The sequence below is a fragment of the Aquarana catesbeiana genome, linkage group LG02, assembly GCF_042186555.1.
Source record: "Aquarana catesbeiana isolate 2022-GZ linkage group LG02, ASM4218655v1, whole genome shotgun sequence".
NCBI lineage: Eukaryota > Metazoa > Chordata > Amphibia > Anura > Ranidae > Aquarana > Aquarana catesbeiana.
Window position 1 is genome coordinate 423306151 of NC_133325.1, and position 17351 is coordinate 423323501.

The window sequence follows — 17351 nt, forward strand, 5'->3', positions numbered from 1 at the left end:
TCATCACCTCTTCCCATATCCGCCTCCAGGACTTCTGGAATACCCTACCCCAATCTGTCAGACTATCTCTAAATCTATCTACTTTTAGGCAATCCCTGAAAACGTTTCTCGTCGGAGAAGCCTACCCTGTCTCCACCTAACAACTGTTCTTTTATTTTCTTCATCAGCTCATCCCACACAGTTATTACTCTTTCGTATCAGACTGTGAGCTCTAACGAGCAGGACCCTCTGATTCTTCCTGTATTGAATTGCATTGTAATTGTACTGTCTGCCCTACTGTTGTAAAGCGCTGCGCAAACTGTTGGCGCTAAATTAATCCTGTATAATAATAATAACCTACCTACTGGCCAGATCACCAGGTGAAAATAAAGGAAAAAAGCCTAAAAAAGAAAATGAATGCACCCACCACATTTACAATGAAACAGAACACACCAATTTAACAGTTTCCCAAAACAATTATATTCAAAGCATTCCTCAGATGATAACTGTTAAAGTTACTAGTGTGCTTATCAGTAGTGGTGCGTCCATAAGGGCGCACAGGTGCCATCCTCTCTCTCTAGCCACTCCCTCTATGACTAATGGATAGATTCATGCATAGCATGAATCTGTCCATAGCTGCCGCTGCCACCCCCTATTCAGGCGCCTGGCCCCCTTTCGTGCACTGGGCGCCTGAATTACAGCGGCGAGGGTGTTTTTGAAGCACCTGATTAGAAGCTCTAGAGGCCTATAGGCTCTAATAGGTGTCACAAAATGTGACCTGCGAGCGCCATGTTTGGCACTCGCAATTCACCCATGTGTGTTAGAACAGCAAATGAATATTCACTTTCCTAACACTGAACCGCCTCTCTGCCAATCAGGTGCTCGGGTCTGTTACCTGTCACCTGATTGGCTGAAACGTCAGGCGCTGTCATTGGACACAGAGGCTGCGTTTGATGGCACAGTGGCTGCGTTTGATGGCACAGTGGCTGCGTTTGATGGGCACAGTGGCTGCGTTTGATGGTATAGTGGCTGCGTTTGATGGCACAGTGGCTGCGTTTGATGGCACAGTGGCTGCGTATGATGGGCACAGTGGCTGCGTTTGATGGGCACAGTGGCTGCGTTTGATGGTATAGTGGCTGCGTTTGATGGCACAGTGGCTGCGTTTGATGGCACAGTGGCTGCGTATGATGGGCACAGTGGCTGCGTTTGATGGGCACAGTGGCTGCGTTTGATGGCACAGTGGCTGTGTTTGATAGGCACAGTGGCTGTGTTTGATAGGCACAGTGGCTGTGTTTGATGGCACAGTGGCTGCGTTTTATGTCACAGTGGCTGCAATTGATGTTTTTTTTCTGAATTTTTTAGTTTGTTTGCACAACCCAAAACATTTTGAGCACCAGCCACCACTGGTGCTTATGTTAGATTTCAACTGATCTGTCAAGCCATCAAATGCCTGGTGTCATAGCTGCTCACATGTGAAGCACCATGGCAACTGCAGATCAAACAGAGGCTAAGATGGCAGCTTCCTTGGCTGTAAAGGATAGGAGGGTTTAGTTCCGCTTTAAGCATTGGTAAGCTGCAGTATATAACTTTGTTTTTTTAGTTCAATATCACTTTAACCCTTTGGAGTACATGGGCAGTCTTTTCAGTCTGACAGGGGGTTTTAATGGTGTCACTTTCTCTCTAACTTGGGTGTACTGTTTGTATCCGGATAAACCTCAAGTGCTTCAAGTCACAGTTGTTTAGGGTAAATTGGATTTATAGTCTTTTTTGTCCTGTTTTATGTTTTACAGTCATATTTGTTCTTCCAATCTCTTACCCAGGTTCCACATATTGCATTTTGTAAAGTTAATGCTATATAAATCCTGTATAATAATAATGATAATATGTTAATTGTTTCAGGCAGTTAAATTATAGTACATAAATAAAGTTCTTTGTATTACTTTCTCATTTTTAAACTGTTAATCTGCTACAGAAGAGATCAGCTGTATGATATTATTCTGACAGAGAATAAAAAAAAAAAAAAAATTCCAGCATGGCATATGTATCACCAAAACCCTTGCTCATCCTTTTCTGGGCTGTTTTCGTGTTGCTCTCTCCACACCCCATAGATCTGTCATTCACAGCCCCTTTTGTTTCAGATGTCATTGAATAAAAAGAAAGCACAGCTAAATCGGTCTGCGAGGCGGGGGAGAGCTGGGGAGGAGAGCCAGGATGGAGCACAAGAAAGCAGAGCTGATTTTCTGGTCCAACTAGTCACAAAATGACATCATCTGCATTCTATTGGTGGATAAATAAAATATATAATATGTATTGTACTGTATATACTATAAATAAATGAGCTCATGTTATATAGGCAGTAACATTGCTTTAACACATCTATGTCATACTTGAATCAATAGGACTAAGAACTTCTTCTTGTGTATGAACTGTGCACTCTCTACTGAGCCTGAAAAGATCAGGGTGTAGCAAGATGGCTGGCTTTGTACAGCACATGCCTGCTTGGTGGTTGCTAAGTAACCAGTATACAAAATTGTAATAGCAGATATTCTCAGAGTTCCACCACCGTTCGCAGCATGGAAGGTATGAATACAGGAAAGATCTGTATGTTTACTAGTATTATGCACTGAATGGAAGTGCTGTTGTTTATACATATCCAAAATGTATTTCAGGGAGAAAGGGCATATGCTGTTATGGTGGCTAACCCTGTCACTGCTGATCCACTTGACCTGCATGCTAAGATGCATATTACTGATTGTTTATGAAATCATTACATTAAAAAAAACAAACAAACACTAAAATGAATTTGAACAAACACAATATAATCCATAATTCTACTTTAAATATAATTGCCAATATTGAGTTGATAAAAATAGATTATGTCAAACCTCCAAAATTTAGTCCACCTGTGAAAAAGCTACGATACATAAAATTGTAATACATTTAAAACATTGACAGCTCATTCGTTTACGCTTTGGTATGTGCAGAGATACGTGTTGTGCAATGTTTTTTTTGTTTTTTTTGTTTTACACATGCACGCACATCCTAGGTGTGTGCGCGGTGGATTTGATTTTATGATTTTCGTTTTTTTGTATTTATTTAAAGCGGTATTAACCACTTGCCTGCTGGGCACTTCTAGCCTCTTCCTGCCCAGGCCAATTTTCAGCTTTCAGCGCTGTCGCACTTTGATTGACATTGCGGTCATGTAACACTGTACCCAAATTACATTTTTATAATTTTTTTTTTTAAGACAGATAGAGCTTCCTTTTGGTGGCATTTAATCACCACTGGGGTTTTTAAATTTTTTGCTAAACAAAGGAAAACAGATTGAAAATTAAAAAAAAAAAACGTTTTTCTTAGTTTCTGTTATAAGATTTTGTAAATAAAGTAATTTTTCTCCTTCACTGATGTGCGCTGTTGAGGCTGCACGGATGGGCACTGATGAGGTGGCACTGATGAGCACTGATAGGTGGCACTGATGGGCACTGATAGGTGGCATTGATATGCAGCACTGATAGGCGGCACTGATTGGTGGCACTGACAGGCACTGATAGGCAGCAATGATAGGCATCACTGATAGGCACTGACAGGCAGCACCAATGAGCAATGACAGGCAGCACTAACAGGCTGCAGAGTGAGAGGGTCTGTCCTACACGTGATGTATGATGTAAATGGAGCCTTATGCCGCGTCCACACGAGCAGACTTTACGGCAGACTTTGCCCGTCGGACAATTCGATAGTGTGTGGGCTCCAGCAGACTTTGTTTTCTCAAAAGTTGGATGGACTTAGATTTGAAACATGTTTTAAATCTATCTGTCGAACTCGAGTCCGGTCGAAAAGTCCGCTCGCCTGTATGCTAGTTCGACGGACAAAAAGCCACGCTAGGGCAGCTATTGGCTACTGGCTATAAACTTCTTTGTTTTAGTCCGGTCGTACGTCATCACATACGAATTCGTCGGACTTTGGTGGATTGTGTGTAGGCAAGTCCGTTCATTCGGAAAGTCCGTCATAAAGTCAGTCGAAAAGTCCGCCGGGCAAAGTCTGCCGTAAAGTCCGCTCGTGTGTACGCGGCATTACACTTACCAACCATGTAACAGGGGTACTTACTGTGACAGACCCTTTCCTGCCCCTCTGCTAATCTCTGCATCTTTATCCACCTCCTCTCAATACACCTGTACATTCTAAATCCCCCTACTAACCTCTGCACCCCAAACTCCACATGCCTCTGCTCATCTTTGTATCCCAGCCCCCCCTGCACACCCCATCTTTGGTCATGTTTTCCCTCTAAACTGTAATTCCTTCTCTGTTTATCTCTGGATAACTCCCCCCATCCACCTGCTCACCTTTTGCAGTACAGGCTGATGGCAGGCTTGTTGACTGTGGCAGGCAGGGCTTGTTACACATCCCCAATGTTGGCAGCATTCAGCAAAGATGATGGTGGACCAGGGCATAGGGAGTTTGACATACCAATGAATGCTCTAACAATTTACATATTAATGCCGCCGCAATTTAACAATCATATGTAACAACATAACAATCTTTAGTGAGTAACACAGCATTAGTAAGTCACTCACACCACTGGGCTGGGCCTATGTTAAGGAAGTAGGGTGCCCGCGTGTCCTGGATTGCCCGGGATTGTCCCTTAATTCAAATTTGTGTCCTGGGCAGTGGGCACCTTCATTCCCGGCTGGGGCAGACTCCCTTCTGCCTGCAGCCAATTGCCACCGTTTGCCAGCAGCCCAACTTTTCTCCTGAGCCTCCTCCCACCCACGAGGGCCGTGACTGTCACCCAAGCCGCCCGACTGAGTGCCTGAGGGGGGCCCCCCAGCCAAACTTACAGGTTTGTACTACTCACTATATTGAGAACATGCATGCTTGCAATGCAATCTTGTATTGCTTTTAACAATGTTTAACAAGGATTACAAAAATCGTTGTGTATATATAAGAGCCCTTTCACACTGGGGGGGCAGTGCGGGCGCCGGCAGGAAACCACGCTATTTTTAGCGCGGTTTTACCGTTGTTTTAGCGGCGCTATTCAGCCGCTAGCGGGGTGGTTTTAACCTCAGCTAGCAGCCGAAAAAAGGGTTAAAATGACCCGCAAAGCTCCTTCACCGCTCCAAAGATGTGGCTTGCAGGAGTTTTTTTTATGTCCTGCAAGCGTACCGCTCCAGTATGAAAGCCCTCCGGCTTTCACACTGGAGAGACAGGAGCGGCTCTTTACAGGCGCTATGCAGGCGCTATTTTTAAGCGCTGTAGCGCCTGTAAAGCATTTTTATTATTATTATTTTTTTTTTTTACTCGTAATGGTGGCGATCTGCGATTTTTATCGGGACTATGACATTATGGCGGACACATCGGACACTTTTGACACATTTTTGGGACCATTGTCATTTATACAGCGATCAGTGCTATAAAAATGCACTGATTTCTGTGTAAATGTCACTGGCAGGAAAGGGGTTAACACTAGGGGGGCGATCAAGGGGTTAACTATGTTCCCTCAGTGTGTTTCTAACTGTAGGGGGAGGGGACTGACTAGAAGAAATGACAGATCGTTGTTCCTAGCTAGTAGGAACTCATGATCTGTCACTCCTCACAGAACAGAACAGGGATTTGTGTGTTTACACACACACGTCACTGTTCTGCCTCTCGTGCCCACGATCGCTGGTGGGTGGCGGTCATTGCGACCGCCGGGCACGAGTATTGGCACCCCCGCAGTGCAGCCTGCTATCCAGATCCCGCAAGCCGATGTTAAGCTACAACGGTTCGCGGGATCGTGCTGACCTGCTGCAGTATAGTTTTCCAAAAATTGGCAAAAAAAGTATCAAAAAAACATCTTTTTTTTGGGCAGGCACGGGTGTGTGTGTGTGTGTGTGTGTGTGTGTGTGTGTGTGTGGGGGGGGTGTCCCTGAATGGCAGTTTGGAAATGTGGTTACCCTATAAGGAAGGGGCCTGGAGCTGAATGTTAATCTGGCCCTGACCACGATCTGTGGGCAGCTGTGTCCCAAGGACACAGCGATCACAGATGCCTGTCGATGCGTGCCACAGGGGTGCGCAAGAAACGCAACCAAGGGAGGAGGTCATATGTCGCTCTCCCGGCAATGTGCGACTGCACTGTAGCAGTCATTTGGCTATAGCGAGGACGTGAAGAGGTTAAAGGCACCTTTCATTTTAAAAATTACTATTTTAATAAGTCTAGAACACTTATTGAATTAGCAATACAGTAAGTACAATACTTTTTTCCACATAAACTAAAATTGGCCAGTAGTCTGCCTCAAGAGGCACCATTTTCAGCTTTTGATTGCGTGTGCAGCACCATGGCAACTGTTTATCAAATGGGCCAAGATGGCATCTTCTTTGGATGTAAAGAATTTGAGGGTAAAATTAACTAAAATGGTGGCTGCTGACATCATCATTAACTGACCATTCAGACTCCTGTGAAAGAAGTAGTACACAGTATGTGCTATTCTGTGCCCTATAAGTCCCAACTTTTAACAACTAAGGTCACTTGCTCCCCCTCTAATCATCCTGCCCACATGTTGGCCAATTGCTGCACATGATGCTAGGTGCAATAATGGCCACCAGATGTCACTCTCCCTCTTCTTTAATTTACATGAAGTGTTTAGTGTGGAAAGAAGAAGGAGAGTGACATCTGATGGCCATTATTGCATCTAACAATATGCTTGTTATGACCCAATTCTCTAAAAGGGTCTAAATATTTGGGTCAGGTTTTATCTGATTATTGCACATTGAGGCGATTTCTGGTCACCTTTATTCTGGGTCCCACACTTCTGGTTTTATCTCAACCACGGCAGTGGAACGCACGCCGATTCCCGAGCGTGAGCTGGGCAGTGATGGTTCCTGCTTAGTGATACATGTGGGCTATCCTCAGTGCCGGGAGAAGGCACAAATCAATGCATGCATTCTGTTTACTTGTTTTTATCAATTATTAATTAAAATGTTATGCTATGGATTCTTCCTTTTCTTATTTTTGATGGATATCATGGAAGAGAGGTGGATATAAACATAAAGTCTTCTGTTATCTCCATTGATGTTCAAGCAAGTCTAAAAGACCCTACCCACTAAAGCGCTGATTGACCTTTGTTTTTATTTAAAGAGGTCATATTCGTCTCGTAAGTAGGAAATCTGTATCAAGCACATCGGATTATTCTGCAGATATACTGCCATATGGTAAAGGTGCCATCATTTTTATGTCACTTTGAAAATCAATCACTGAATAATCTATGGACTTCACAAAGGACTGCTTAATTATTTAATATTACAGAGCACGTTGCACTTTATTATTGTTTATGAAAATAATTAATTGCATTTTATGTTATTGTTCAATCAATTGTGTTCACATCACTAGCGCCCCCTCACTTCTGTTCAATATTACTAAAGTTAGCATGTCTACAGTTTAAGGGGAGCAGCTCTACTAGTCATTTTTATTTCAGATTTTTTTCACTCTAATTGTTGGCGCAAGGTTTTTTCAAATATTTTTAAACCTTTACCTCTAGGTACAACTTGCAAAGGGAGGTTTACAACCTCTTTACCGTGGAGAGCGATTATTGAGTTATAATTTTGAGTGGTTTAAGTGCTGCAAATATATACTTTAAAAAATAAACTTCTAATACCTGTCCCCCCCCCCCAACCCCAAAGCACTGATCTTCTCTCATGCTTCAGTGCTGTCTCGGCTGCAGCACTGCTGCTCTCTTTTCCTCTACTCACAGGACACTCTGAGAGCAGTGGGAGCTATTGGCTCCTGCTGCTGTCAGTCAGTTACTGTGAGGAGAGACTAGGGGGCATGGCTATCCAGCAAAGTGTGTGTCTATGAATGCACACAGCCTGGATCAGGAGGCACACAGATTGCCAAGGGGGCAAATGAAGAAGGAAAGGAGCAGACAGTGCTGGTGGGGGATTCCAGAAGAGGTGGTAAGGGGCCTCTCTATGCAAAATTGTTGCACAGAACAAGTAAGTATAACATCTTTTTATTTATTTCACAATGCCCTTAGGATGCAGCTGCAGCCATGATCCTGGCATCAAATTTTATAGCTGGTGACCAGCTTTCAGGTGAAAGTGATCCAAGTGGCTCTATAGCTGTCCAATTTTATGCTGAGCGCAAAGGAGAAGAAGGAACATTTATTCCTCCCCCTCCTCTGTGAAAAATGTAATGAGGATTTTGCCACTTTCAGTTTCAGTTGTGTGTTTACTGGCTGTTACCAGCCAGACAAGCATCTGATTAAGCCGATTCCTGTTTGATCAGATGCTTTGGAGGGCAGAGGTGGGACCAAGGCTCTTATAGACCTCTGATCTCTCAATAAAGAGTACCTGTCACTGCCACATTGATAGAAATAAAGGAAAAAGAATAAAGTGTAAAAAATGTAAATAAAAGAAATAATATATTTTTTTTTAGAAAAAATGTAAAGCATCCCTTTCCTCTCATGCACATGCACAAATGCAAATGTACATGTAGTTCCCGTGCACATAAAGGGTGGTTACACCACACATGTGCGATATCGCTGCAAATGTCAGATTGAGAGCAATAATTCTAGCACCAGAGCTCATGTTTAATATTGTTGGGTGAACGGTTGGGACTGAGCATTGTGCACCTCACAGTGCTTCCTAAGCTCTGACTGGCTGAAGCAATGAAGGCTTTGGCCAATCAGGGCACAGAGAACTCTCAGAGCCATGATTGGAGAAAGTCATAATGACACTATAAATGTAAGTTCTCATTAGCAGGGTCATCCTAACCCTTTTATATTGAATTTTATTGTAATCATTGTCTTCCTCACTCCTCATAAAGTGCTGCACAAACTGTGCTATGTAAAGTATGTATTATAATAATAGTAATAATTAAAGGAAAAGTTCACCTTTTTCACAAGAAATATTAAATGCAATTTTTTTTGCAGGCAAACAAATGTGCATTTATTATTTTTTTGTTGTAGGAGCCTGGAAAGCATTGCACCAGTGATCAGCGATTTGCTGGTGCCATGCAGGTCTCCTGCAGATATGTCAGTGTATTGGCTTCCTTGTACCTCGTACGAGGAAACCAATACATTCTGACAGGAAGAGCGAATGAACTACCACAGCGCTCACAACCTTGTGGATCCCCTCTAGCTGTCAGGGAATAGGGGATGTGCGGGGGCAGTTCGTAACATGTTACACCCTAAATAAGGGTGTAACATAATACATGTTACGAAAGGTAAACTTATCCTTTAAGAAAAAAGAAGTTGTGTCTGGATAGTATCACTTCTCCTATATCCTGGAAGTATCTCTTGACACCTGTACTTATTCGCTAAGTGCACTTCAGAATTTTTTGTATATGTCTGTATCAAATCCTTTTTTTACTGCAGGCATTTGTAAGTTTTCCCTTTATACAGTCACAGCATGTACCATTTTCTTATATAGCACCCTCTACTGTGTGCTACTAGAAATGAGAGTAGGCAAACTATAGTCTGGCCCAGGGATAAACCCACTAAATCTGGGTTAAGGTTATTAGAGGCCAGGGCTTGCTGACTTATCCTGGCAGCTCTCTGGTGCCACCCCATTTCTAGAATGGTTGAGAAAGTTCTAGAAAATAGTGGGTGGAAGCTAAGAGGAGTTACCTCGAATATTTAGGGGCCTTTAGCCAATCCCCAGGTTGGGGGCCTGTCAAGGAGCCCTTACTAGACGTGAGCCATGCCAGCAGGGGAGTCGGGTGGAAGATGGAGAAGCAGTGCTGAGGGAAGCTGTCGGTAGCCCTTGAGGTACCCCTTACCGGGGGGACAGACAATGGTAGAGACTGCCAGCTGTAGTAGTGCTCTCTTGAAGACAGTGGTGTGCCAAGTCTTCATCAAACTTTGCCCAGGGGAGTCTCCATGTGCATGTCAGTCAGGATGACGAACAGGAAGACAGCCAGGTGGGCTAGCAACTTCTCCAAGCAGTGGAACTGGGATCAGTGGCCAAAGGAAAGCAGAAGGTAATGTAATGTGCTGTTCACTCCTTATGTGTTACTTTGCTAATGGACTGAGAGTTCCTGCTTATAATGGGCTGTTGCTGACAATATACTGCTAGTTCCCTCAGGAGTGAACCAGCAGAAGTTGTACAAAGAGGAACCAAGTTTGTGCAGGTGGAAGGAAGAAGAAGAGTAGTCTGTAAATAGGGAAGAAGTGTCCCTGAATTATTGTTGTCATACTGGGCATCCCATAACCCCTTACCCTATCCAAGTTATCATCCCCTAATAAAACTACAAAAACAAGCCAAAGACTGATTTCTGTGTCCAGATGAAAGAAAGAAATGCTGAGTGACTGGTTGTGCAGCAGTGGGGAACCTTGACTTCAGCAACTCCTATGGGGGTAGTTCTACACTTATCAGCCTATAAACCAGCCTTATTCAACCTTTTTAACACAGAGGAAATAAGTCTGAAATAAGTTTCTGGTCTTCGGGAAATCTATCTAATAATTACTATAGGCAGGGCTTTTTTTGAGCGGAAACGCGGGGGAATGCAGTTCCGGCACCTCCAGCACTGAATGTATGTAATAGCATGGGGTGTGGGGTGTGCTGGAGGGTCTATTGATGTTGGCAGCTGAGGGATCTATTGTCACTGGTGGGGATCTGATTTTGTTTGAGGGTCTATTGTTGATGATGAGGAATCTATTGTTGCTGGTGGGGGTCTTATGTTGCTGGAAGGGATCTACTGTAGAGGGAGAGGTCTATTTTTATACTGGCTGCTGGAGGACCTATTGATACTGGCTGCTGGGAGATCTGTTGTTGCTGCTGGGGGGGTCTAATGTTGCTTGGGTTGATATTTTGTTACTGGGTGTGATATTTTGTTGTGGGTAGTTCACTGTTGCTGCAGGGAATCTATTGTTGTTGAGGTGAAGTCCATTGTTGCTGGGGGAGTCTATTGTGTGGGGATCTATTGCTGGGATTCTATTGTTGCTGGATGCAGGGGATCTATTTTACTGCTTTTCTTTTTATAATGAACATGTTCTATACAAATGATTTAACACCACAAAATTATACTTGGTTCTGTATTCTCTAAAAGGGGCAGTACTAGTAGGTGGGTAGGGGGTGGAAGCAAGAGACGGTGGTCAGAGGTGGGTAGGGGGCAGAGACAAGGCGTGACTCAGACGGGGGGAGTTCCTGCACCTATTCTCCGAGAAAAAAAGCCCTGACTATAGGTACAGCTCACAGTACATTCGTGTGCTGGTCACTCGGAAGAATGTTCCCTACATTTGTGGTCAGTGGGAAGAATTCCTCTCTTGCAGATAGCTAAAAACAACATTGGTATCTGTGGATTCTTATCTAAAAGGCAGAATTTGTTCATTGCTCAAGGAACTCCAAACAACCTCTGAAGCAACCCCAGAGTTCCAAGGAACCCTGGCTGAAAAAGGCTGCTAAACTGTTACCAGGTCTCTTATGTGTTTGCTTTTTAGAACCTCCGGAACTTATAAACAGCAGTTTCAGTTCACTGTAAAAAAAAATGTACGGTGGCAAGGAGGGTGGACCTTAAAACACCCACACACCACACATATGTGTCCATGGGAGCTTGGGTTTCTGTGCTGAGAGTGCGCAGGAAGGTTCTTTTGGCCAATGTGACAGCCAATCACAGTGGTCATGTAATCAGGAAATCCACCCCCCACCTGTTAAATGGCTACAGCAGGGAGGGTTTAAAAAACTATTCTGTGTAGAGGGTTGGGTGGGCAGCACCAGGCAACTCCCACTGCCACTGCCACACTCCTATTCTCGTATTCTTGTAGGGCCTCTGAAGTAACCTGAACTTCTTAGATACACTATAAAGAAAAATACAAACAGAGCTTGCATGGTTATAATTTACCTTGATTATAATTTACTGTGTAGTCCCACCGCATCCTGCCACCTGGATATACAGTTTGGGCAACATACAGTATGTGATGGGTAGGGTAGCTTTACTAAGCCACAAGTGTGGGGAAGGAGTGGTGCTGGTCAAAATTTCTTTACTCCAGGATTTCAAACTTCACTGGTGCTCTACAAAGGTACTGAATATGTGTGCAGAGACCTTGAGGCACCTGCTATTCACGGACAGGATATAATTTAAACTTACTGTCACTTGATGAAAAATGTAAAGAAGATAATTAAAGCTTACCTGTCCCACACCGCCAGTCTTTGATCGCCTGTAGAGCTAAGGTGCTATTCACATTTTGCGTGTCCCTACTTGCGTTTTTTTTAGCAATCCACGCGCTCTTCCGCATTTCACGCATAGGGAAGCCCATTCACTTTTACACACGCGTTTTGCAGTGACTCTTGTGCGTTTTGTCAAGCGACAATTGTGCAGATATTGCACCGTGTTTGAGGTGCCACTAAGGATGAATAGCACCCAAACGTACATTGCATGTTTTGATGCAATTTTAGCATGATTTGGAATCGTGGAGCAGAATCGGGCTGATTCTGCCTGCGATTCCAAATCGTTAACTGTGAACAGGGCTCTAGCCTTTTCTTGACTTGCGATGCTGATTTAAAGTTTTATATATATATATATATATATATATATATATATATATATATATATATATAGTGACAGAGATGCTTTAGGAAAGCTTGCAAAACAATTACACACTGATGAAATGTGAAACTTTAAGTACACCTGTATTTTAATGGATTGTAACTTTTTTGCACAGGCATGATGTCATCCTGTCTAAGAACTCAAAGAAAGAGGAGCACAAAGAAGAAAAACCACCTATGGGCAGAACACTTGCAGAAAGGTAACATGATAAACAAATAATTTTTAATCCTCCTTTAGCCGCTTGACCCCTGGAAGGTTTTACACCCTTCATGACACATTTTTTGTTATTCAGCACTGTTCCTCTTTTAACAGGCAATTGCGTGGTCATACAACACTGTACAAAAATGACATTTTAATATTTTTTTTCACACAAATAATGCCACGTATTTCCGACAACAAATGTTCGATGTGAGCTTGTTGTCGGAAATTCCGACCATGTAGGCTCCATGGGACATTTTTTGTCGGAATTTTCGACAAACAAAATTTGAGAGCTGGTTCTCCAATTTTCCAACAACAAAATCCGTTGTCGTGAATTCTGATCGTTTGTACACAATTCCAACGCACAAAATTCCACGCATGCGTGGAATCAAGCAGAAGCGCCGCACTGGCTATTGAACTTAATTTTTCTCGGCTCGTCGTATGTGTTGTACGTCACCGTGTTCTTGATGTTCGGCATTTCTGACAACATTTGTGCGACCGTGTGTATGCAAGACAAGTTTGAGCCAACATCTGTCGGAAATAAATCTAAGATTTTGTTGTCGGAATGTCCGATCATCTGTACGTGGCATAAGAGTTCTCTTTTGGGGGTATTTGATCACCACTGTCTTTTTTATTTTTGTGATATAAATGAAAAAAGATTGTAAATTTTGAAAAACAAACAATATTTTCTACTTTCTGTTATACAATATATCGAATAAAATCTAATTTCTTTATAAATGTAGGCCAAAATGTACTCTGCTACATATCTTTGGTTAAAAAAAATTCCAATATGAATATATTAATTGGTTTATGTGAAACTTATTGCGTCTACAAACTATGATATACATGGTGTGTCTAAAAAGTTAAATGAATGGTCTAATATCTCAATGGCAACATGGGCCAGGTGCGCATGCACATGGCTATCCAGAGACACGTCGAGAAGTACCACCTAGCGCGGAGTTCACGTGACCATCATGGTAAACCTGTTGCGGGCAGTCAAACATAGTTAGTGTGAGAGGTAGGGTCACAGTGCAATGGAGAAACGAGTAAACATAAAGTTCTGCTACAAATTCGGGTAAATGGTGATGGGGACGCATGAAATGTTGGTGCAAGTATACGTGATTGAAGCCGTGAGCAGAAAATGTGTTGACTGGTTCAAACGCTTTTGTGACGGGAAGGAAACAACTGAGGATGAGCCACGTTCGGGTCGGCTGTTGACAAGCAGAACCTCAGACATGTTCGAGCGAGTGCGACAAATGCTGGCACAAGATAGGCGACTGACTCTATCTCCTTCTTTGACAACGATGGCATCATCCATAAGAAATTTGTTCCTTTGAATTGTGCAGGACTGGACAGTGGATGTGGCTGCACGATAATGCGCCTACGCACTGTGCAATCCATGTGAACCAATTTTTGGCTCAGCGTAGCGTACCTGTTGTCAGTCATCCACCATACTCCCCTGATCTGGCCCCTGCAGACTTTATAGAATGCTGATTTCCATTATAGACATTTAGTTCTGGTTCAGGTGAGCAGGGAGCTGCTGAGCAAGAACAGTTCAATAGACTGAGTCAGGCAGCACTGCACTGTGGGAACTGTAGTACAGAGGAGAGAGACTCTACTGTAATCAAGAGCTTTTGAACTGCATTTCTCAGAGTGAGATTGCCAGGAGGGAAAAGAGCTGCATCTTCTCAAGCTGTACAGAACAGCTTCCTCTTGCCATGAGGGAGTCCGGAGAGTGCACATTGCTGTTCCATGTGCACCACCACTGCTGAATATTGGTTGCTTGAGGATCTGGAGTCCAGATGTGCCAACAGCCAGAGTCACCTAGGTGCCTTTCTGTATGTGACCGGATGGTAAACTGTTGCTGTGGGGATATACTATCTGGTGCTAGAGAGACTAAGCCCTTTAGGAACTGACCATACAGCCATCTAGTAGCCGTATTACTGCCTGCAGGCTTGACTGGGACTATTCCCTTGTGTACCAATGATACAACTGGGCCCCAACACTAGCCAGCTGAAGAGTTAGGACTAAAGACCGGCCATTTATAGCTGCTTCACAAAGACCTTCACCAATTGCTTATGCTAAGAGGTACCTCTCAGGGGACATTGCATCATGTCCTAAGCATTCTCCTAGGGTGCACCCTAGGCTAGAGATAGTATTATTATTCACATTGCAGTTAATGCTTATATGCACTGTTTATTGCTGACTTTGCTGATTCATGAGTTAATCCCAGACTAGTGGTATAGAACTTTATTCTAAGTTACCTTGGCATTAGTGATTATAATCTCTAGCGGACTGTGTCTGAACCTACTTACTGTGTGTAAATTTATGCTCAAACCACAATTTATTCTAACCCGTATCAATACAATGGGTTCATTTACCGCTAAACAACCTTGTGTCTATTTCCTGGTACTAATTCACAGCTGAGTTAAAGGTATCTATACTCCTGTTCTTATAAGTGCTACAGTAACTCTTATTCAAGCAGGTGTGTCAGAGGGGCTGAGGTTGTTCTTGGAATCGAGGTGCAGAACAGGGAATCCACATTACCAACAACAGGATGGTACTGGTGCAAAGCTGGGACGGAGATGGACAGTCCACAGCTTAGGGAAAGCCTCCTCAATGAAGTAGAAGCACACTCCAGGGACATGTAGAAAAAGACAGAAGCAGAGGCACCTTAAGGCACCTTTGCTTCTGTCTCTTTCTACAAATCCTCATTACTAAGTGGCTCCTGCTGGGATAGCTCTAAACAGGAGACAAGACAAACGGTGGAATCTTGATAAGTGGATTGTGTAGTTTTGAAGTTTTTAAAAGTGGCTTATAGAATTGGTAAAAATAACTTAAAGGGGCCAGGTCAAGCCCCTAAACCAGTGGCCTCCAAACTGTGGCCGGGGGCCGGATGTGGCCCTTTGCTTGCCTTTATCTGGCCCTTGGGCACGATTCCACCAACTGACACCAATGCTGGAGCATCATTCCCCCTACTGACACCATCAATGGGACACTATTTTTCTCATTGATATAAAAAAATGTGGCACTATTTCTTCCATCAAAACCAATGATGGGGCACTGATATTGGGAATTTTCTACTCCCACAGGCCTTAGTCCGGCCCCCCTAAAGCCTCAAGGACAGTAAACTGGCCCTTTGCTTAGAAACTTTTGAGACCCCTGCCCTAAACAAATGCAAACAGCACTTCCCCACATTAGAAGAAGTGGTAAACTCGCCTCTCTGGTGGTCCATGTCCCCTACCTAACCTCCATTTTAGTTATGCAATCTCCATAAGACACTGGCATTCGGCATTCCTGGGAGTGTCAGATGCTTGTTCTCCCCACGTGCTGTGGTTCTAACGCAACATCACTGCTGTGTCCTGTAGCAAATAGAGGCTGTAGTCACAGCATGTGGTCGGACATGCAGGTGTCTAACTCTCCCAGAAGTTTTGAACGCCAAAAAGTGAGTATACTACCTCTTCCATTGCAGGGGAGTGCCATTTCCATTTGCTTAGGGACCTTATAGAATCTCTAGAAAATATATGTTGTATAGTGGTAGTGGTGGCGGGAATATTTTCCAACACATACTTGACTTCCAGTCCACTAATCAGGAAAATTACCCAATGTCACTTTGTCGCCTCTTCCTGCTTTCATGGAGCAAAGGCTGAACAGCAATTTTATTTGAATGTGAACTATTACAATTTCTGTATAGATATGTTAACATGTGTTGTGAATGGTAGTAGGATCTCTTTCAGTAATATATATCATGTAACTATTTATTCCACCTGCTTATAGTCTCATGCCATTCATTTTCGGAGTGGTTGACAACTGGAATGTAAATCACTTTGACACAATTTCCACCTCTAAACATATGCTTCTGGCAAAAATGACTACAAAAGAAAGAGAGTATATTATATACACAATATTATATTATTTCCTACTTGTCACTAGAGGGCACTAGAGGGAAGGGTTGGAACTATTTTTACCCTATGTTAAAAACCAAAGAAAAAGTATCAGAATGTTTACATTGACAAGAATGTGACATTATGATTTATTATCAAGATCAGCTAAACAGAACATTTTAGAGTAGCAAAATACCCTGCAGGGAAAGATAAGTATTTGAATTCAACCTTTCTTCTACTACCCTTGCTCTCCATCTACTGTTCCTACAGCCTGCCTAGTATGACAAAGCAGAAATGTATGCATGGGTCATTTCTCGAATAAGTTTTGTTTTCTGACCAACTTATCAACAGATCACAAATTGCAGAGGTGCAATAAGCGAAAATTATATTATGATTTACATACCTGAAAATAATTAATTAATATCAAAATAAAAATGCAAAAATATGTTGAAAGACATGAGTTGAGGGTAAATCTCACCAGCGATTAAAAACTCAACTCTACTTTACTGGAAAAAAAACATGAATGGAGCTGGATGTTAAATAAGTAGCCTGTTAGGACAATACTTAGTAAATTGGCCCCAGGGCTATATACACTATATTGTCAAAAGTACTGGGACACCCGCCTTTACACACACATGAACTTTATGGCATCCCATTAAAAGGCATCCCGAACGAAAAAAGAAATGTATTTTTTTTTCATACTGTCACCAGTCAGTGTCCCTTATCACCGCCACACAAGTTATATGATAATGTTGTACTGCACTTGTGACAGT

General features: G+C 42.9%; 1 protein-coding gene across 2 annotated transcripts in view; it reads left to right on the forward strand.

The window, feature by feature from the left end:
• The first annotated feature begins 2427 nt into the window (after positions 1-2427).
• Positions 2428-17351, forward strand: part of STPG1 (sperm tail PG-rich repeat containing 1) — a 117897-nt gene continuing 102973 nt past the window's right edge. For both annotated transcript variants that reach the window (XM_073615481.1, XM_073615482.1), the window contains exons 1-2: positions 2428-2559; positions 12612-12695. In XM_073615481.1, coding sequence (XP_073471582.1) covers positions 2553-2559; positions 12612-12695 — 91 coding nt within the window. In that variant the 5' untranslated portion in view covers positions 2428-2552. The remainder of the gene's footprint in view (positions 2560-12611; positions 12696-17351) is intronic.